The 21,969-nt window shown below is 41.8% G+C and overlaps 1 protein-coding gene across 2 annotated transcripts in view; it reads left to right on the top strand.

Moving 5' to 3' along the window:
- The window catches only part of asphd2 (aspartate beta-hydroxylase domain containing 2), a 51,615-nt gene that overhangs the window by 13,857 nt on the left and 15,789 nt on the right, over positions 1 to 21,969 (top strand). The window contains exon 3 of one of the 2 annotated variants that reach the window (XM_048556654.1): positions 3,477 to 3,588. The exons of the other annotated variant lie outside the window; for it this stretch is intronic. Coding sequence (XP_048412611.1) covers positions 3,477 to 3,496 — 20 coding nt within the window. The 3' untranslated portion in view covers positions 3,497 to 3,588. Of the gene's footprint in view, positions 1 to 3,476; positions 3,589 to 21,969 lie in introns of those variants that run through there. 2 annotated transcript variants of the gene reach the window in all.

Below are 21,969 nucleotides of genomic sequence, written 5' to 3'. Positions count from 1 at the left end.
TAAGCAAAAAACAGAACAAAAAACTTGTCAAAAATTTGGAACAAATTTAAATGAAATCAAGGTTACAATGAAAATTCACAAATTTTGTAGTGCCTTGACAAACTCCCTGTATTTTTGTGGACTCCTATGTGTCAGTGTCGTACTTTATTTTATGGCACTCCACTGACATTTTATTGTGAAACGCGCTACATAAAAATAACTGTTCTTGATTGAAAAGACTGTGATAATTTTGCGTGAAAGCTTTTACAGTGACACAGATAATTAGTTACTTTTTAGTTTGGCATTAGTTGAGTGGGATTGTTGGCTAACAATACTCCTTTTTACTCTCTTGTTTTGGCCATGACTTATTTGGTACCCCACGCTCTTCTGCATCAAAATTTTATGGGCCCAAGACAATTCCCAAATCTAGGCTGTCAGCTCCAATAGTTCGGAGATACTGTGGCACTATCGGAGATGTTATTTAAACTTACCAGCCTTCTCACACTTAGCTAATTGATCCCATGGCACTGTTTCAAAGAAGAATTGATGTCAAAGTGAGAGGAGGAAAGTTTAGGGGAGATATATGTGGGAAGTTCTTTACGCAGAGGGTGGTGGGTGCCTGGAACGCATTGCGAGTGGAGGTGGTAGATGCATACACGTTAGCGTCTTTTAAGACATATCTGGACAGGTACGTGGATGGGCGGGGAGCAAATGGACACAGACCCTTAGTAAATAGATGACGGGTTTGTCAGAGGATCTCAATCGGCGCAGGCTTGGAGGGCCGAAGGGCTTGTTCCCGAGCTGTAATTTTCTTTGTTCTTTGTTTTGTTCTTTGTGTTTTCCCCGGCTTCCTGGACAATATTTATCCCTCAATCAACAGTGTAGTAATGTCACTGTACTAGTCATCCAAAAGCCCAACTTAATGCAATGGGGTTATGAGTTCTAATCCCTCAAAGACAGCTGGTGGGCGTTAAAATTCATTTAATGATTCTTTAATAATAAGAATCATTTAACAACATCTGGAATATAAAGCTAGTCTGGATAATGGTGACCACAATAAATATTATTAATTATTGTAAAAACGTATCTGGTGAAATCATGTCTTTGCCTGGCCTCTATTTGGTCCCAGATCCATAATAATGTGCTTGATTTTTAACATCACTCAATTTGAGGGAAGTCAGCAATGGTCAACAAATGCTGCCCTTGCCTACATCACATGAAATCAACAACATATTGAAACAATTTTCTGATCATCTTCACATCTTTGATAATGGGAGCTTACTGTGCAGACGTTGGCCGTCACATTTCAATAATGACTACGCTTCTAAATGGAAGTGTTATGGGAACATCCTGTGGTTGGGGAAAGTTGTCTTGTTTCAAGTCTGTCTTTCTTTGAGGGGTTAAGAAAAGGTGGAGCACTGAAATATAACTTTGTGAAGCATTCTGTCCATATTGTGGGTGTTTACAGAAATGCTTGCTTGTGAATCTATGTTCTTTCTTTAGTTCTTCCTTTAGATGTCAGTCAGGATTATCCATCTGACACCATATTTGAGTAAATGAATATGATGTTAGAATCGTTACATTGAGTGATACTCTAGAAGTCATGACCAGTGATTGTCAGTGGACGTATTCAACAGGAAATCATATCTGAGATTGATTGAGTATGTCAGTGAGTGTAATGTCCCCATGAAACCATGGGAACAGATCTACCATAGCAACTTTAGGTCCAAGTTAATGTTATGACATTTTAGAATATATCCTGTGGGTGTTTTGATCACTATTTAATCACTTCCACAATAAATGCATTTTATAGTATACTGTTATTAGCAAACAGACCAGGGAAGTGTTTGTGTTTGATTGGAAGATGGTAGATGATAGCCTAGTAGTATTAATACTGGGTTAATAATACAGAGACCAGTGTAATGTTCTGGGCACCCAGATTCAAATCTCACCATGGCACACGTCATGACCTTCAATAAGTCTGGAATTAAAAGTCTAAGGATGACATTAAACTATTTTAAAGTGTCTTAAAAACCCATCTAGTTCACAGATGTCCTTTTAGGGAAGCAAAGTACTGTCTGTACTAGGTCTGGCTTGTATGTGACTCCAGACCCACAGCAATGTGACTGACTTTTAACTTCCCTCTGAAATGGCCCAGTAAGCCACACAGTTGTATCAGCTGCTAGAATGAAACCATATGGTATCGACTAAGGCACTAGATGTGACAACTGTAAACACAGCTTTGTTGACTACTCAAGTCTCTGCTAACAGGGCTAGTGTGGGCTAGTGCCACAATTGGAAGAGTTGCTGCAGAGACTAGTCAAGCAATAACTTGGTGTATTCATGCTCATGGAATTATATCTTTGTCATAAGGTCAGAAATGAGGATGTTTGCTGAAGACTGCTCATTATTCAATGCCATTCTCAAGTCTTCAGATACTAAAATAGTTCACGTCCAAATGCAGCAAAACCTGAACAATGTGATACCTATGTTTTTTGCTGCTTGTTAGCCCAAACCTGGATAATGTCAGGTAATATCTGACTTCAGCAAGAGACAATCTAACCATCACCCTGTAGCATTCAGTGACGTTACTAACATTGAATCCCCTGCTATCAACATCTTAGGGGTCACCATTGGCCAGAAACTGAGCTGGACTAGCCAATAGGCACTGTGTTGACAAAGGCAGGTCAGAGGCTGGGAAATTTGCAGTAAGTAACTTGCCTTCTGATTCCCAAAGCCTGTCAACTATTTACAAATCATAAATCAGGAATGTCATGGAATACTCTACTTTTAACTGGAGCTGCACTTATCCAATAACATTCAAGAAGCTTGACACCATCCAGGACAAAGCAGTCCACTTGATTGGCACCATATCCACAATCATTCACTCCTTCCATCACAGATACTCGGCAATATGTACCATCTATAAGAAGTACTTCAGAAATTCACCAAGAAGTCATCTTACACTGAACCTTCTAAACTGACAACCAATTCCATCTACAAGGGAAGACGCAGCAGATACATGGGAACACCATTGATTGCAAGTTCCCCTCCGAGCCAGTTAACATCCTGACTTGGAAATATATCATGATTCCTTTAATGTTGCTGGGTCAAAATCCTCGAACTCCCTCCTTAGCAACAAATGGACTGAAGACTACCTACTGCAATTTATCTCCACCTTCTCAAGGGCAATTCGGGAGGGATAATAAATTCTGGTACAGCCAGCAACACCTACATCCATGAACTAATAAAAAAAATGTTGGCCAAGATTCGCACAGGAAAGGTCATATTTAAATGTCCAATGTGGATAGAATTGACTTTGGTCATGATTCAATTGAATTTTCTGCTGGCACGCACGGTCAAGCCTCTTGCATGAAAAATGGTCACCTAGGTGAAGCACTAAAAGGCAGCTCCTGTCACACGAGTAAGCACTTGTCATGGAGGGGGAAATATATTTTCTTTTTTTAAAAAAAAAGTTACTTTCTTTTCAATGTTAGGGGTCCCAACATATCTATGAGGCATGAGAGGCTCACTGCATTGGTCCTGGTGAAAATTCTGCTCGCATGATGATTCTGCAGCAAGGTCTCGTTTCCTACTTCCTACATGGACAACTGCCGGCCTTTGGAGAGAAGGTATTTTTCAGGGTTAGCCGCTCATGTTCTCTGTACATAAGGGGACTGAAACGCTGGGACTTCTCTCCTGTCAGGAGACTCTGGAAGACTAGTGCACTTAACCTTCCCTCCCCTGACTGGCTGTCTAATTGAACAAAGTCAGCCCCTGTGTGTGTGTCACCCTCTGCCTCCAACACCCCATTCATCCTACATACCATAACTGATATGTGTTTTTCTCTCTACTCATCCTATTTTGTACAGCTATTGACCTCTCAGCTCTTTCTCTGCTACCCTCATCTCTGTCTCCTTTTCCAAAACCATCTTTGGCTTACTTTTGCTCTCTTGCTTCCACCTTTACTTACGTTATCTCTCCCATTTCCTAATTTTATTCCTGAAATTGTTGTACCAAGTCCCTTGGTTGTAGTTATTGTAAACAGTGGATATAGTTTCTCTCTATCTATCCTATCCTTGCTTTGTTTGTTTCCTTGGCTTTGCTTTGGTTTTCATTCATCTTCCCTCCCCGTCTTTCTTTCTTTCTTCCTTTTTGTTTGTCTTTGACCCCCACCCTGAGTCTCTTGAACTTCAATTCTTGCTACTGTCGTCTTATGATTTCCAGTACTCATTCTGCAGTAAGAATGCCTTGGCCTTCATTTATTGGCTCAAGTTCAACATCTTGGCAATCTAATAGGTCATAAGGATAAATTCACAATATTGGTTCCCACGGAAATGATAAATGGGCTTGCTGATCAGTTGAGTTTGCCCAATGCGTGACATATTTCACATGCTGGTGAATAGCTGTTCAGTTGTAATTTGCAGAATACTTTCCAGCATTGGAATATGTACGATTTAATTTGCATATTTCACAAGCTCAGTGAGTGCAGTATTGAATTATCTACGAGACAGTTTCACTTTCCAGTACATACTTCAGACCACCCACAATTATGTGTGTGCTTGAACCTTTTGTGTTTTATAATCCAACAGCGCAGTGTTTGTGTTTTACATATGAACAATTCAATTATTAGCTCCATAGCTGATCTGTATCTTTGCCTATTCCCCTTAACTTCAGACCCTTGAATATTCTTGTCCTCCAAAATAGTTTTGAAATTCTCATTGCTTTGGGGATTGGAGTTTCTCTATATTTTGTAGAGAAGTGCTTTCTGACATCCTGAATGGTGCAGCTCTAATTTTAGCACTTCATACGGTATGTCCCATCCGAAGAAATGTTGACCTCATCAAATTCTGTAATTATGTTAACCACCCAAGTTAGATCACCTTTTAATCTTCTGTACTCCATGGAATACAAGCCTGTTTGTATTCAGCTTCTTATCATAGTTTAATTCTTTTTGACCTCATATAGTTTTGCTGGATCCAGAGTGCATCTCCCTCAAATTCAAGATATCCATCTGTCTTGAGGTGTATGCACAGAACTGAATGCTGTGCCACAGTTGGGGTCTAACCAGAGCTTTTAAAGAGCAGTAATATAATTCGTACCCTTTCTATTCCAGCCTTGTTGTGATAATTTTCAATTGTTTGGTATTTTTTTTAAGTGCTTCATACCAGTTCACTAGCATTTTTGGGGCAGCACGGTGGCTCCGTGGTTAGCACCGCAACGCCTCAGCACCAGGGATGCAGGTTCGATTCCAGCCTCGAGTAACTGTCTGTGTAGAGTTTGCATGTTCTCCCCGTGTCTGCGTGGATTTCTTCCGGGTGCTCCGGTTTCCTCCCACAGTCCAAAGACGTGCAGGCTAGATGGATTGGCCATGCTAAATTGCCCGTATTGTGGGTTATAGGTGGGTGGGTCTCGGTGGGATGCTGCAAGGGGTGGTGTGGACTTGTTGGGCCGAAGGGCCTGTTTCCACACTGTAGGGAATCTAATTTACTAGTTTTGATACCTGGATCACTAAATTTTTCAGCTTATACATAAAACCTAGGTTTTTGCAACTTAGAAAATAGCGAGTTTTGAGAAGATTTGTAGCTCAGGTTGAGGTTCTGGATGTGAGTTTGCTTGCTGAGCTGGAAGGTTAGTTTTCCGACGTTTCGTCACCATTCTAGGTAACATCATCAGCGAGCCTCCGACGAAGCGCTGGTGTTATGTCCCGCTTTCTATTTATCTGGTTAGGTTTCCTTGGGTTGGTGATGTCATTTCCTGTTCTTTTTCTCAGGGGATGGTAGATTGATTTGGAGCCAATGTGTTTGTTGATGGAGTTCTGGTTGGAATGCCATGCTTCTAGGAATTCTCGTGCATATCTCTGTTTGGCTTGTCCTAGGATGGATGTGTTGTCCCAATCAAAGTGGTGTCCTTCCTTATCTGTATGTAAGGATACGAGGAAGGACACCACTTTGATTGGGACAACACATCCATCCTAGGACAAGCCAAACAGAGACATGCACGAGAATTCCTAGAAGCATGGCATTCCAACCAGAACTCCATCAACAAACACATTGACTTGGAGCCAATCTACCATCCCCTGAGAAAAAGAACAGGAAATGACATCACCAACCCAAGGAAACCTAACCGGATAAATAGAAAGCGGGACATAATACCAGTGCTTCGTCAGAGGCTCACTGATGATGTTACCTAGAATGGTGATGAAACGTCTGAAAACTAACCTTCCAGCTCAGCGAGCAAACTCACATCCAGAACTTAGAAAATACTTTAATCTATCTTTATTGTGTTCAAAATGGATGAGCTCCATCCTTGAAACATTGAGCTCCATCTGCTACTGTTTTGCTTAAGTTCATCAAAGTCTCTTTGCAGCGTTCTGCTCTCATCCTTGACTTAGTATTGGCTTAGTGCCCACAGCAAGCATAGATGGCTCTGTCCCTGCACCCAAAGTGATATAGTGAAAAGCTCTAGTCCCAACTCAGCTTCTCTGGACATACCACTGGCCACACCTTATTAACGAGAGTGCATGCATATTATCCAGGATCTTTGTCCATCTCCCAATCAGCTATACTTCCAAGACAGTGAATTGTTCCCATCCCACGTGCAATCAGATTTGCAGATTGAGTTTCAGTTCTATTGTTTCAGCAGAAGATCTGCAAATCACGACACTGTCCCTTTCTTTTAAGCTGGCATTTTTTTGCCAATTTTCTTTACATGTTTCATAATATTGCTTACTATTTACGGTAATTTGTGATTGACAGGTGCAGTCACTTTATTTGGAGTTTTCTGTAGAACCCCCAATAGCAATAGAGACACTGAGGAACAGATTGGGAGACAGATATTGGAAAGGTACAGAAGTGATAGGGTTGTTGTCATGGGCAACTTACAACTTCCCTAATATAGACTGGAACTTCCTAAGTGCAAATAGTTTGGATGGAGTAGATTTGTCAGGTGTGTCCAGGAAGGATTTCTGACTCAGTATGTAGATAGGCTGACTAGAGGGAGGCCATATTGGATTTGGTGCTTAGAAACAAACCAGGTCAGGTGTCAGAGAGATGGGAGAGCATTTTGGTGATACTGATCACAACTCCCTGACCTTTACTATGGTCATGGAAGAGAGATAGGAACAGACAGTATGGGAACGCATTTAATTGGGGGGAGGCGGAATTATAGTGCTATTAGGCGAGAACCACAGAGCACCAATTAGGATCAGATGTTCTCTGGGAAATGCACGACAGAAACATGGAGTTTGTTTCGGGAGCAGTTGCTATAGGTACTGGATAGGTTTGTCCCACTGAGGCAAGGAAAGGATGGTAAGGTGAAGGAACCTTGGATGACAAGGCATGTGGAACACCTAGTCAGGAGAAAGAAGGAAGCTTACATAAGGTTGAGGAAGCAAGGATCGGACAGGGCTTTAGAGGTCTACAAGTTAGCCAGGAAGGAACTGAAGGATGGAGCTCGAAGTGGGTATGAGAAAACCTTGGCAGGTAGGATCAAGGACAACCCCAAGGCTTTCTATACTTATGTAAGGAACAAGAGGTCGGCCAGAGTGATGGTAGGGCCAGTCAGGGATAGGGGAGGGAACTTGTGCGCTGAGTCAGAGGAGGTAGGGGAGGTCCTTAATGAATACATTGCTTCAGTGTTCACCAGTGAGAGGGACCTTGATGTTTGTGAGGACAGCATGAAACAGGCAGGTATGCTCGAACAGGTTAATGTTATGAAGGAGGATATGTTAGAAATTTTGAAAAACATGAGGATAGGTAAGTCCACTGGATCAGACAGGATATACACAAGGTTACTACGGGAAGCAAGGGAAGAGAATGCTGCACCTTTGGCAATGATCTTTATATCCTCACTGTCCACTGGAGTAGTACCAGAAGATTGGGGAGTGGAAAATGTCATTCCCTTGTTCAAGAAAGGAAATAAGGATAATCCTGGAAATTACAGACCCGTCAGTCTTACTTCTGTGGGCAAATCATTGGAGAGGATTCTGAGAGGTAGTATTTATGATTATTTGGAAAAGCACAGTTTGATTAGAAGTAGTCAGCATGACTTTGTGAGGGGCAGGACATTCCTCACAAGCTTTATTGAATTCTTTGAGGACATGACAAGACACATGATGAATGTAGTGCAGTGGATGTGGTGTATATGGATTTTAGCAAGGCATTCGATAAGATTTCACATAGCAGACTCATTCAGCAAGTAAGGAGGCATGTGATTCAGGGAGATTTTTGGCTGTCTGGATACAAAACTGGCTGTTCAATAGAAGACAGAGGGTGGTAGTAGATGGAAAGTATTCAGCCTGGAATTCGGTGACTAATGGTGTTCTGCAGGGATCTGTTCTGGGACCTCTGCTCTTTGTGATCTTTATAAATGATTCGGATGAGGAAGTGGAAGGGTGGGTTAGTATGTTTGCCGATGACATGAAGATTGGTGGAGTTGTGGACAGCATTGAGGGCTGTTGAAGGTTACACCGGGACATTGACAGAATGCAGATCTGGGCAAAGAAGAGGCAGACGGGATTCAACTCAGAAAAGTTTGAAGTGATTCATTTTGGAAGGTCGAATTTGAACACACAATACAGGGTTAATGGCAGGATTCTCGGCAGTGTGGAGGAACAGAGGGATCTTGGGGTCCACGTCCATAAATCCCTCAAAGTTGCTACCCAAAGTTGACAGGGTTGTAAAGAAGGCATATGGTGTGTTAGCGTTCATTGGCAGGGAAATTGAGTATAAGAGCTGTGAGGTTATGCTGCAGTTCTATAAAACTCTGTTTAGACCACACTTGGAATATTGTTTTCAGTTCTGGCCACCTCATGACAGGAAAGATGTGTTAGCTTTAGAGAGGATGCAGAGGAGATTTACCAGGATGCTGCCTGGACTGGAGGGCAGGTCTGCTGAGGGAGCTAGGGCATTTTTCATTTGAGCAAAGAAGGTTGAGAGGTGACTCGATAGAGGTTTACAAGATGATGAGAGGCATAGATAGAGTGAATAGTCAAAGACTTTTGCCCAGGGCAGAAATGACTACTATGAGGGGGCATAATTTTAAGGTGATTGGAGGAAAGTATAGGGGAGGTGTCAGAGGTGGGTGTGCTTTACACACAGAGTGGTGGGTGTGTGGAATGCGCTGCCGGCAATGGTAGTGGAGTGAGATACCTTAGAGACTTTTAAGCGACTCTTGGATAGGCACATGGAAGATAGTAAGATGCAGGGTGGATTGATCTTTGTAGGATAATAGGTCGATACAACATTGTGGGCCGAAGGGCTTGTACTGCGCTGTACTGTTCTATGTTCTTAAATCTCGCAAGAATGCATTCTTAATGCGAACCTAGATGATGTGTCAGTAGGTTTTTTTTTCTTTTCCCCCTTTGTCTGTAGATTTATTTGCATATAGACAGGTCTACAGGTGGCAGATTTTCCTTTCTTGAAGGATATTAGTGAACCAGATGTAAATGCCTGGAAAGGTTATGCAGTCACTATTTGGGCTAGTTTTGGTTGAAATTAAAATTTCACCATCTGCCATGTTGAGATTTGAACCCAGGCTCCCAGCACAAAAACCTTGCATTCTGGATTACCACTACCCCACCGCCTCCCAACTAAGTGTGTTATAGATAGAGCACTGTAAATCATGCCCTGATATTCCCAGTGTTGTACCAAGTGTTAAAGTTCTTTTTAAATAATGTGCAAGACCCCAGTTTGCTGATTTTCACACTCAGGTTGACTAAAGCATTACTTATTTACTGGAAGGAATTAGACTCTAGCCACAGGTAAACAGGTATAAAACATTGGCACATTACACTACTGAGTAAAACACTCATCCCCTTTGTGTACACACAAATGCAGAAAACCAAAAAGGAATTGTAGATTATTGGCAGAAGTAGGAAAAACTGAAAAGTCAGTTCAGTGGCCTTTACTTCCCAGTTCTGACATTGAGATATCCTTCTTTGGCTAGACAAGCACTTGATGTTCAGTTGTCTTTCTCTGGAAAATTTCCTTGATTTGTAAGAAGCAAAAAGTGATTGATTCATTTGGAAATTGTTTCTGATTAATCAATTCAAGTTAGCTGTAAGCTGACTGCTTTTCTTTTGTATAACAAAGTGTGGAGCTGGATGAACACAGCATCTCAGGAGCACAAAAGCTGACGTTTCGGGCCTAGACCCTTCATCAGAGAGGGGGATGGGGAGTGGGTTCTGGAATAAATAGGGAGAGAGGGGGAGGCGGACCGAAGATGGAGAGAAAAGACCTCACTGCGAAGCCTCTTCCAGGGATCTCTAACCTGAAGAAGTTACCCTCCTCCCTCAGGACCAACCTCAGGGAATCTCTCTCCCACTGCAACTCTCTTGGTAATATTCTCCTCTCCACCTATCTTCTTTTCTTCCCCGTCTTTGGTCCGCCTCCCCCTCCCTCCCTATTTATTCCAGAACCCCCTCCCCATCCCCCTCTCTGATTAAGGGTCTAGGCCTGAAACGTCAGCTTTTGTGCTCCTGAGATGCTGCTGGGCCTGCTGTGTTCATCCACCTACTCACTTTGTTATCTTGCATTCTCCGGCATCTGCAGTTCCCATTATCACTGCTTTTTTTTGCCCCAAGTTTAAACCTGAGGTTTTTGTTTACTGCAGAGAACAGGCTTCTGCTGTGGAGACCAACTACGCATACTTGGATATCTTTGTCTCTCATTGTCTGTGTCTCTAATTTATTCGCAGTTCCAACCAGTTCTGCTAGCTGAGAATCAATCAGCTTCACTTGTAAACATCTCCTTGACTTCTTATCATCTGCAATTTGCAGGAAGACCGTGAGACTATAAGATATAGGAGCAGAAATATGCCATTCGACCCACTGAGTCTGCTCTGCCAAGTGATCATAGAACATAGAACATAGAACATTACAGCACAGTACAGGCCCTTCGGCCCTCGATGTTGTGCCGACCTGTCATACCGATCTCAAGCCCATCTAACCTACACTATTCCATGTACGTCCATATGCTTATCCAATGACGACTTAAATGTACCTAAAGTTGGCAAATCTACTACCGTTGCAGGCAAAGCGTTCCATATCCTTACTACACTCTGAGTAAAGAAACTACCTCTAACATCGGTCCTATATCTTTCACCCCTCAATTTAAAGCTATGCCCCCTCGTGCTCGCCGGCACCATCCTATGAAAAAGGCTCTCCCTATCCACCCTATCTAACCCTCTGATTATTTTATATGTTTCAATTAAGTCACCTCTCAACCTTCTTCTCTCTAATGAAAACAGCCTCAAACCCCTCAGCCTTTCCTCGTAAGACCTTCCCTCCATACCAGGCAACATCCTAGTAAATCTCCTCTGCACCCTTTCCAAAGCTTCCACATCCTTCTTATAATGCGGTTACCAGAACTGTACACAATACTCCAAGTGCGGCCGCACCAGAGTTTTGTACAGCTTCACCATAACCTCTTGGTTCCGGAGCTCGATCCCTCTATTAATAAAAGCTAAAACACTGTATGCCTTCTTAACTGCCCTGTCAACCTGGGTGGCAACTTTCAAGGATCTGTGTATGTGGACACCGAGATCTCTCTGCTCATCTACACTACTAAGAATCTTACCATTAGCCCAGTACTTTGCCTTCCAGTTACTCCTACCAAAGTGCATCGCCTCACACTTGTCTGCATTAAACTCCATTTGCCACCTCTCAGTCCAGCTCTGCAGCTTATCTATGTCTCTCTGCAACCTACAGCATCCTTCGTCACTATCCACAACTCCACCGACCATAGTGTCGTCTGCAAATTTACTAACCCATCCTTCTACGCCCTCATCCAGATTATTTATAAAAATGACAAACTGCAGCGGACCCAACACCGACCCTTGCGGTATACCACTAGTAACTGGTCTCCCGGGTGAACATTTCCCATCAATATCACCCTCTGTCTTCTTTCAGCAAGCCAATTTCTGATCCAAACTGCTATATCTCCCACAATCCCATTCCTCCGCATTTTGTACAATAGCCTTATTTCTGAAGTAGTATTTCAGTTGAACTCACCCTAGTTGAGTTGAACATTGGGCACTGGAAAACGATTTCAATTTTCAAAGTGTTTGAGTCAAGGCGAACCATGTGTTCATCCGCATCCTCACACAGTGGGTACAATATGGGTAAGGCTCCTTTCCACAATTCACTCAGCTCTGCATTCAACAGTGGTTTTTCCACAATTGCTCTAACTAAAGCACAATGAATCAAGGATCAAATGTGGGGCCCTCCTGGTTAACACAGCTCAAAGGCAAGGACAACACCTCATAGACATCGAGGTGTCAACATGAGGAGATAGTAAGAACAGCTGATGCTGGAATCAGAGATAACACAGTGTGCAGGTGGAGGAGCAGAGCAGGCCAGGCAGCATCAGAGGAGCAGGAAAGCCGATGCTTCAGGTCGGGACCCCTCCCCAGATTTCTGAAGAAGGTTCCCAACCCAAAACCTCAACTTTCCCACTCCTCCGACGCTGTCCGACCCGCTCTGTCCCTCCAGCTCCACACCGTGTTCTCAACATGACATGCTTTCTTTTAGAAAGCTGATTAAGTGGTAGGCTTAGAGATTCATACCAAGAAAGAAAATGGGCCTCGAGCTTAACGGAATGCAAAGCAGAGTGATCAAGCTGGAGACTGTAAGGTCACAGCAGTAAGGACTAAAATACTTCTTGCGCATACAGTGCAACAAACAATTCAGTGCTCGTCTATTCAGAGATTCTTCTGTTGTGATTTAATAATATTATTGCTATTTGCCTTCTGCAGCCTGTGCCAAATTTCAGGCACAAACATTTGCTTTCGACAAATGAACTATTTTCAATATTTTTAATAAAAAGGTCAAACACTTTTTATTCAATCAGTGTCGTAACCGAGCAAACAGAGGAGAGGTGTTTTACAGTTTTCTCGCTCAACGGTTTTATTGTAGCTTCTGTGAATAACCTTCTCTGGCAATTTGCAGGCTATATTATCAACAACGATCTGTCTTTTGCAGAGTTGTATAACTTAGGATAACAATCTCAATTGAAATTAGCCTAAGCAATACATTCTCTTCAATTAGTTGAATGTTATAAATGGCCCACAGTTTCTGAGCATAGTGAGATTTAGTTTTATTCAAATGAAAATATGAAGCAAGGTAGTAAAATAAATCTATATTTCTAAATCTTATCAAACATGTATTTCCCGTCTGCAGCATTTATTTCCTGTCATCATGTTATTGCTACATGGTTTATACAAACATTTCCTCTTCAACTCACTGACTGTGATGCAGGTTTCAAAGCTGTCTGAATTGCCAAAAACTGTTTTACTTCTCAATCTGCAAGTCAAACAATATAGCACAATAAATTACAAAACAATGCCTTCACATTGTAACGTTAAGTTTTTAAGTAACATCTCAGCATGCTGAATCTAACCATTGGTCAGAAACCCACTAGGAAGGGTCTGGACCCAAAACGGCAGCTTTCCTGCTCCTAAGATGCTGTTTGGCCTGCTGTGTTCATCCAGCTCTACACCTTTTTATCCAGGATGCCATGACTGTCTGTAGCTATGTACTGCTATGTATTTCTTTTCTCACAACTCCAGAATGAACATCTTTGAAACAGAAGAGTAAACTGGACAGTGAGCAAGGTTTTAATAAGTGTGTAACAAGTTCAGTCAGGTAGTTTCTGTGACATGTATAGACAATTGAATGTGAATCAGAAATGTAAAATTAAGGACTGATTACATGCGTCTCAAATTGTGTCTGCATGTCAACTGATCCTTTGATTACCTGGACTTAGACCTTGTTTCATCTGGATTCTTTGATTCTCTATTTGTAAAACTACAGGTGGTTTACTAGTATCTAATATAATTAGCAGAGTTCAAAATAGGTTAATTACCTTTTTCAATAGCTTCTAAAAAAAGATAATAGCTTATTCTTATTTGAAAAATAAAGGTTTCATGACCGGTAAGTTGATTCATTTGTACCTTTCCTCCTTTGATATTGCTATATCAAGTGAACTGGGAGCGATGGTCTTCAACTGAACTCTGTTGGGACCCACGTCTTGGTCAATTGTATGATTAGAGTTGTAGGGAGGACTGTAAACTAAATAATGAGGTGAGGATTGGCGTGGAAGAGTTCACATGCTGGGGAGAGTTGGAAAATTATAAGGGAGGGTAATAGTGCATGCCAGTGGAATGGTTAATGATTACCAGAAGCAGTAGATTGTATAAGCATTAAAGTGCACCAGTAGATGATATCAGAGCAGAGAAAAATGGTGAAAAGAATTAAAACCTCCTGAACTGAATGTACAGAGTATTCATAACAAGATAGATGAATTATCAGTATAAATAGAAAACATCAGTGAGAGATGGTAGCCATTTGAGAGATATGGTTACAAGAAAACCAAGGCTGAATATGAATATTTAAGAATAGCTGACATTTTGAAAGGACAGAAAGAAAGAAAACTGGCTTTTTTCTGATGAAGGGTCAAGGCCTGAAATGTCAGCTTTTGTGCTCCTAAGATGCTGCTTGGCCTGCTGTGTTCATCCAGCTCCACACTTTGTTATGGCAATGTGGTAACTCTGTTAATACAGGTTGAAACCAGTAGTGAGAAATGATTTTGGTTTGGAAGATCAAGATGTACAATTAACTTGAAGAAGTGAAATAAGAGATTGGGAGAGTAGTTTACAGGCCCATTAACAGTAGTTACACTGTAGGACAGAATATAAATTTTAAAAATGATGGTGATTTCCAAGAAGGGTACTGCAATACCCTTCTTGGACAAACCAAATTGCTAAAGGTTGCCTAGAAGATGAATACGTAGGGTGCATTCTGGTGTTTCATAGAATGATATATTTGGCAACAAATAAGAAACAGGCTATTCTTAATCCTGATAATGTGGAATAAGACAATTAATTAATGACCTCATGGTCCTCTTGGTAAGAGTTCGAGGCAGGGAAATGGTGATTTGAAATGAAAGTCTTAAACTTAAGTAAAGGCAATGACAAGGGTATGAAGATGGAGAGAGATAATGGGAACTGCAGATGCTGGAGATTCCAAGATAATAAAATGTGAGGCTGGATGAACACAGCAGGCCAAGCAGCATCTCAGGAGCACAAAAGCTGACGTTTCGGGCCTAGACCCTTCATCAGAGAGGTATGAAGATGGAGTTGGCCAAAGTGAACAGGAAAACCTGTTAAAAATGAGATAGTGGAGAAGAAACAACAGACATTTAAGGAGCCATTTCATCACTCTCTACAAAAATTGATTCCAGTGATAGAAAAAAGCCTCTATGTGATGGAAGCGCCACCCATGGCTAATCAAAGATGTTGGGAATCGTGTCAGATTGAAAAGTAAGTCATAAAGTGCTTTGAAATTTCATTGTAGGTTAGAAGATTAGGAACATTTCAGAAACCAGCAAAGGATGGCCCTAGCAAAAAATTTGAAAACAGTAACAACTTCCACAATTACATGAAAAAGTACGCCACTCAAATAAATAATGATCCCTTCGAAATTGAAATTGTGGAAATGATCATGGGGAGCAAGGAAATGGCAGATTTTGAGCAAGTATTTTGAAACTGTCTTCACAGTAGAAGACAGAAAGTGTATAAAAGGAATAATTTGAAATCAAGAGACAAAATAGAAGAAGGAACTTTAGTATATTCAAAGCTGAGAATATTTATTCAGGAAGAGAATCAAAGGTTACAGAGATGTTGGGGAAAGATAGAAAAGTGGAGTTAAATATAACCAGATCAGCCATGATCTCATCCACAGAGCAGTCTCAATGGCCTATTTCTGCTCCCACATTTTATGATATTATGGTTTTAATAATCACAATAATTCAAGAAAATATACTGAGAAAACTAGTGGAACTAAAGGCCCCTTGAGCTCTTGAGCTGTTAGTCATAAGGTCTTAAAAGAAGTGGCTGCAGACACTATGGATGTATTTTTGTAAACGTTTGAAATTCCCTAGATTACACCGTCATTGGGGCATAAACTCAAACAACATGGAAACAGACCCTCTGGCCCAATTCATCCACGCCGACCAGATTTCCTAAACTGAACTAGTTCCTGTGTTTGGCTCATATAGCTCTAAACCTTTCCTATCCATGTACCTGGGTAAATGCCTTTTAAATGTTATTATTGTACTTGCCTCTACCACTTCCTCTGATAAGGTTGTAGACTTGCTCACCAAGCTGGTGGGTTAGATCGCAAACGTTTCGTCACCCTGCTAGGAAATTCTTAACCCCATTCTCCTGCCTTCTGCCCACAGTCCTCAACCCCTTACTAATCAAGGGGTCCTAAACACACTCAATGAATTGGCCTCCACAGCCTTCTGGAGCAATGAATTCTACAGAGTCACTGTCTTCTGGCTAAAACAGTTTGTCCTCCACTCTAAAGCATCGTCCCTTCACTCTTAGGCTGTGGTCTTGGATCCTGATCTTTCTCAGTAGCGGATGCATCTTTTCCATGTCCAAACTATCTGGACCTCTCAGTATTCTGGACATTTCACTCAGACCTGTCTTTATCCTTCTAAACTCCATTAAGTATAGACCCAGAGCTCCTCATGTGACAAACCCTGTATTCCTGGGATTGTTTTTGTAAACCTCCTCGGATCACCTCCAGGGCTAGTACATCTTTCTTTAGAGACGAAGCCCAAAACTCATCACAATATTCCAAATGCGATCTGATCATTGCCTTACACAGCCTAATAATTGCATCCCTGTTCTAGTATTCTAGCCCTCTCGAAATGAATACTGGCGTGATTTGTCTCCCTAACTGTCAACTGAACCTGCATGTTAACCCAAAGAGAATCCTGAATTAGGACTCCCAAGTCCCTTTGTGCTTCAAATTTCCAAAGCCATTCCCTGTTTTGAAAATAGTCCTCACCTCTATTCTTCCTACCAAAGTGCATGACCTCACAATTTCCCACATTGCAGTCCATCTGCTACTTCTTTGCCTACTCTCCTAGCCTTTCCAAGTCCTTCTATATCCTCCCTACTTCCTAACCACTACCTGTCCCTCCTCCTATCCCTGTGTCATCCTCAAGCATAGCAGCAATGTCCTCAGTCCCTTCATCCAGATCATTAATGTATAATATGAGTAGTTGTGGACCCAACACTGACCCCTGTGGAACTCCACTAGTCACCAGCAGCATCCTGATCCCAACTCTACCTTTTGCCAGTCAGCCAATCCTGTACCCATGCCAGTACCTTAGCCCTAACACCATGGGCTCTTATCTTATTAAGCAGTCTACTGTGTGACTCCTTGTTAAAGGTCTTCTGGAAATCAATCACATTCACTGGCTATCCAACATGCTTGTTACATCCTCAGAGAATTCTACCAGATTTATCATCATGACCTCCCCTTGAATAAGCTGAGCTGATCGAGCCCCATTTTACCAAGCTTCCAAAGACTCCACAATCTCATCCTGAATAACTGACTCAAAATCTTACCAACCACCGAAGTTAGGCTAACCAGCCAGAATTCCACATCTACCTCCTTTCTTAAGCAGGGATGTTGCAACACCCATTTTCCAGTCCCCTCAGACTCCCCCTGAGTCCAGTGATTCCTGAAAGACTGCCACTTATGCCTCCACAATCTCCTCAGCTATCTCCTTCAGAACGCCGGGGTATAGTCCATCCATTCAGTGATTTTCCACCTTCAGCCCTTTTCAGCTTTCCCAGTACTTTCTCCTTAGTGATGGCCACTACAGTCACCTATGCTTCTGACTCTCTTGAAGTTCTGGTATGCTGTTGGTGTCATCCACTATGAAGGCTGATGCAAAGTGCCTTTGCCATTTCTTTGTTCCCCTTTACTATTACTCCAGCCTCATTTTCCAGCAGTCTAACGTCCATTCATGCCTTTCTCTTATCTTTTTAATAATCCAAAAAAATCTTGCAATCTTCTTCAATATTACCAGCTAGCTTACCCTCATTTCATCTTCACCCATCTTATTGCTGTTTTTTGAAGGTTACCTAATCTTTTGACTTCCTGCTAGTCTTCACGACATTGTATACTTTTTCACTCAATCCCTACAGTGTGCAAGCAGGCCCTTCGGCCCAAGAAGTCCACACGGATTCTCTCAGCATCCCACCCGGACCCGTAACCCTATAACCCACCTAATCTACACATCCTGAACACTACGGGACAATTTAGCACAGCGAATCCACCCTAACCTGGGTAGTTGAATCAAACCTGGGTCCCTGATGCTGTGAGGTAGCAGTGCTAAAACCACTGTGCCATCCTACTGTTTAAGGTGAGGTGAAGCAGGACAAACAAGGCAAGGGAATACATGATGAACTGTTGTGAATAGTTTCACGGTCCTTATAACTGCTTTTAGATTTTTTTCAAAAAATTCTCAACTTTATTTTAACTCTCTGAATGCAACTGCTGTGCTGGCATTTGAGATTATGCCTTTGAATCATTCATCCAAAATTTCAGATTATTGGCCTGATAATTACCAGTATGAATACCACTGCCTTTTCCTCCCGTAATACCTGCCCAGAATTAAAACAAAGTCACAGAGTCATACAGCACAGAAACAGACCCTTCGGTCCAACCAGTCCGTGCCGAACATAATCCCAAACTAAACTAGTCCCACCTGTCTGCTCCTGGCCCAATATCCCTCCAAACCTTTCCTATTCATGTACTAATCCAAATACCTTTTAAATGTTGTAACTGTACCTGCATCCATCACTTCATCTGGAAGTTCATTTCACATACAAACCACAGAGTAAAAAATTTATTTCAAAATTTCTTATTTGTGACCATAAACAGGGACACACGGGAAAGTCAGGTGTTTGAGTTTCTTTCTTGCAAGGAGAAAGCAATCTCCAGTTTAGACAAACCCCAGAAACAGAAACCGCCTCCATCCCAATTCAACACCATTTAAATTCCTGATCTTAGGCCGACAAACGGGAGGCTGGAAAAATACAACAGGCCAGGCAGTATCTGGAGAAAAGGAACAGTTAATGTTTCGGGTATTACCCTTCTTCAGGACTGGATTTGGGGGTGGGGGAACTGCAGATATGGGGGTGGGGGGGGGTAACAGAATAGTGGTGATAAGTAGACACTGTTAGTAGGTATGACTTTGTTGGTCGATGGGAGGGATGAATCCAGGTGGTGGCTGGAAGGGAGGCTCAGAAGGTGCAATGGAAGGGAGGAGGTGGAGCTGGGAAGGGAGCAAGGGGATGGGTGGAAAGGTTATTTGTAATTGGAGAACTCAATGTTGTGTCCTTCGCGCTCTAGAGTGCCCAGGCAGAAGGTAAGGTGTTTTTCTTCATACTTGTGTATCAAGTCACTCGGACACTGGAGAATGCCAAGGATGGACATGTCAGAGGGGGAGTGGGTGGGAGAGTGGGGTTGAAATGGGCAGTGACCAGGGCGTTGGGTTGGCCATTATGGGCCAGGCGAAGACTTTAGCGAAATGCTCACCTAGTCTCTATTGGATCTTATTTGGTATATTAACACAGATTACTAATGCTTGATATCATCTAGTCTCTTCCTTTCTATGCAAAAGGCCATCAGTACCAACCTGCTCTTATGCTGTCCTTGACTTCGCTCGTCAGCCATGGTTGTCGCATTCTCCCCTTAGTTGCTGCTGCACCTCCTAAATTACGCCCAGAAGCTCCTGCCATTGTTGCTCCACTGTCTTCACTGCTAGGATCCCTTCCTAATCAACTCTGGCCAGCTCCTCTCTTATGCCTTTATAGGAACGCCCAACCACAAAGATAGCATTCATGACAGGTAGAAAATTCCTTGCTATGAAACTATGCAAACATCTTTGTTTTTTAAAACTTCTTTTTCATTGCAATTGACAGTTTTTAAAGACACAAAAATAAAAAAGATTTGGCCCTTACAAGTTGCCCAGACAATACCATCCAGAATATAAAACAAAAAAACATATATACCATGCAGGTCAGAAGGTTCAGCAACACTCCATTTATCAATTGACTTATCATAGAATCATAATGCCGGATTTTATATGCCCCAGCTAGGTGAATTTTTCATATCGTTGAAGGGAAGGGGTGCATGCGTGTAAAATAGAGCAGATGCCCAACCCATTATCTTTCTGAAAGCTCCTATTCTCACCCACCTTATGTAAAATAATTAAGCATCCAACTGAGATTGTTTGAAGTTCATTTGATCTGATGATACACTGCCCATGCCACAATATGGTTGGAAGTGGTCGCCAGTTTCTTTTTGTTGTTTTTGTATTGGTGGGAAGAGGGGCTGATATCTTCAAGTTTGTGCATCTGGGCTTCTCTGAAATCCACCTCGTAGGTTGATTAAAATAATGTAGGAGGGGATTCATCCATTGTGTCTATGCAAGATCAACTCAGCCAGTCTCATTCCCCTTTGTTTTCCAGGTAGTGCTGTGAATTTTTTTTGCCCTCCATGCTTGACTAAAGCCTGTGAAAATTTGGAGTTTTGACCTCTGCTATCATTTTACTATTTTAAAAACCTGAGTGCATCACCAAAAGCTGGCTACTTAAGCTGCTGCAAACATTTAAAGCCATCAACATCAAAATATTTTTACCTCCTTAGCAGGATGTTCGCAATCTGAGATGGTGAAGCCACCTACATTTTATAAACAAAGGTGATCCTGGCAAATTAGTGTCTTGTCATGTGCACCTTAAGAGTACTCCGATTATGAGAGTCTGCTTTGTTCATCGTGAATTCCTAAATCAACAGGATGCCCAGTAGAGTATTCACCTGTGGGAGAAGGAGATGAGAGAAAGGAAGGAAAAATCATTTTGTTTGGGATTATTAAACACTTACCTGGAAACAAATGCATATACGCCTGGAACAGGAGGATTTCAGTGGGACTGAGTAAATGCTCTTTCAGACAAATGTCAAATGTGGTTATGCTTGACTTTGAATACATTTACAATTCAAAAGGGGAAGGACTTGTCTAATGTTGTACATACTCGGGTAAATTGCAGGCCGCAGTTTTTCCAGTAAATGTCTAGTTCTGACAGGGATTGATGTGATGATAGTAATGTGACTTCTGTAATTGTAATTCTGATTGAAACATTTTTCTCAAGCATAATTTACTACTTTAATACACTTCTGGTGTGCTAAACTTCTAAATAGTGGTTTATAGGGTTCCTTTCATCGATTAACGGTTTATGGTGCTGCCCAAAGCAGAACTGGATCTTAAAGAGCATGGAGCTAAGGCAGAGTTCATTTTTCTATTTGTTGCTGAGTGTTATCTTCAACTTTTCTGTTTCTTTGTTGATACACCTGTGCAGTAACATTGTCTTCCAAATTTGTACTGATGTACGGTGCATTTGGATCCACACAGAATGGAATTAGATCTCGGTATCCACAATTATCACAGGTCTATTAAACTTAAAGCCACAACACATGCACACAAACATATAAAGAGGAGCATATCTAGCCCTTGCAGCTCCTCAAGCCTGCTCTGCCATTCCAGAAGATTGTTTCAAATTCCACATTCCCATCATAGATTCTTGTTAGGGAATCAATTACAAAAGACGACACAAATAACATACCAGAAATGTTGGAAATCACCAGATTTAGTGCAGGTGAGGAACTGAACAAATTCAGTATTGATAGGGAAATGCATTGATGGGATCAAAGTCCAGTAATCCCCAGATCCTAAAAATCTCCTACATCCTGCTACGTAAGGAAGTGGCCCATAAATAGTGGATGCATTGATGGTCATCTTTCAAGATTTTATAGACTCTAGAACAGTTCCTACAGATTTGAAAATAGCTCGTCTAACCCTTTTATTTGAATGGGAGGCAGAGAGAATACTGGGAATTATAGACCTGTCAGCCTGATATCAGTCGTGGGCAAAATGCGAGAGTCTGTTATAAAATAAATGTAACAACCAAGCTATTGGAAAACAGTGGCAAGATTGAACAGAGTCAGCATGGATTTACAAAAGGAAAATTATGATCGACAAATCCACTGGAATTCCTCAAGGAAGTAACTCATAGAATTGATCTGGCAGAGCCAGTGGATGTGGTTTCTTTGGACTTTCAAAAGAC

The sequence above is a fragment of the Stegostoma tigrinum genome, chromosome 26 (genome assembly GCF_030684315.1).
Source record: "Stegostoma tigrinum isolate sSteTig4 chromosome 26, sSteTig4.hap1, whole genome shotgun sequence".
In the NCBI taxonomy this organism is placed as follows: domain Eukaryota; kingdom Metazoa; phylum Chordata; class Chondrichthyes; order Orectolobiformes; family Stegostomatidae; genus Stegostoma; species Stegostoma tigrinum.
Note: the sequence above shows the minus strand (reverse complement) of the source record. Positions and strands in the feature narration are given on the sequence as shown.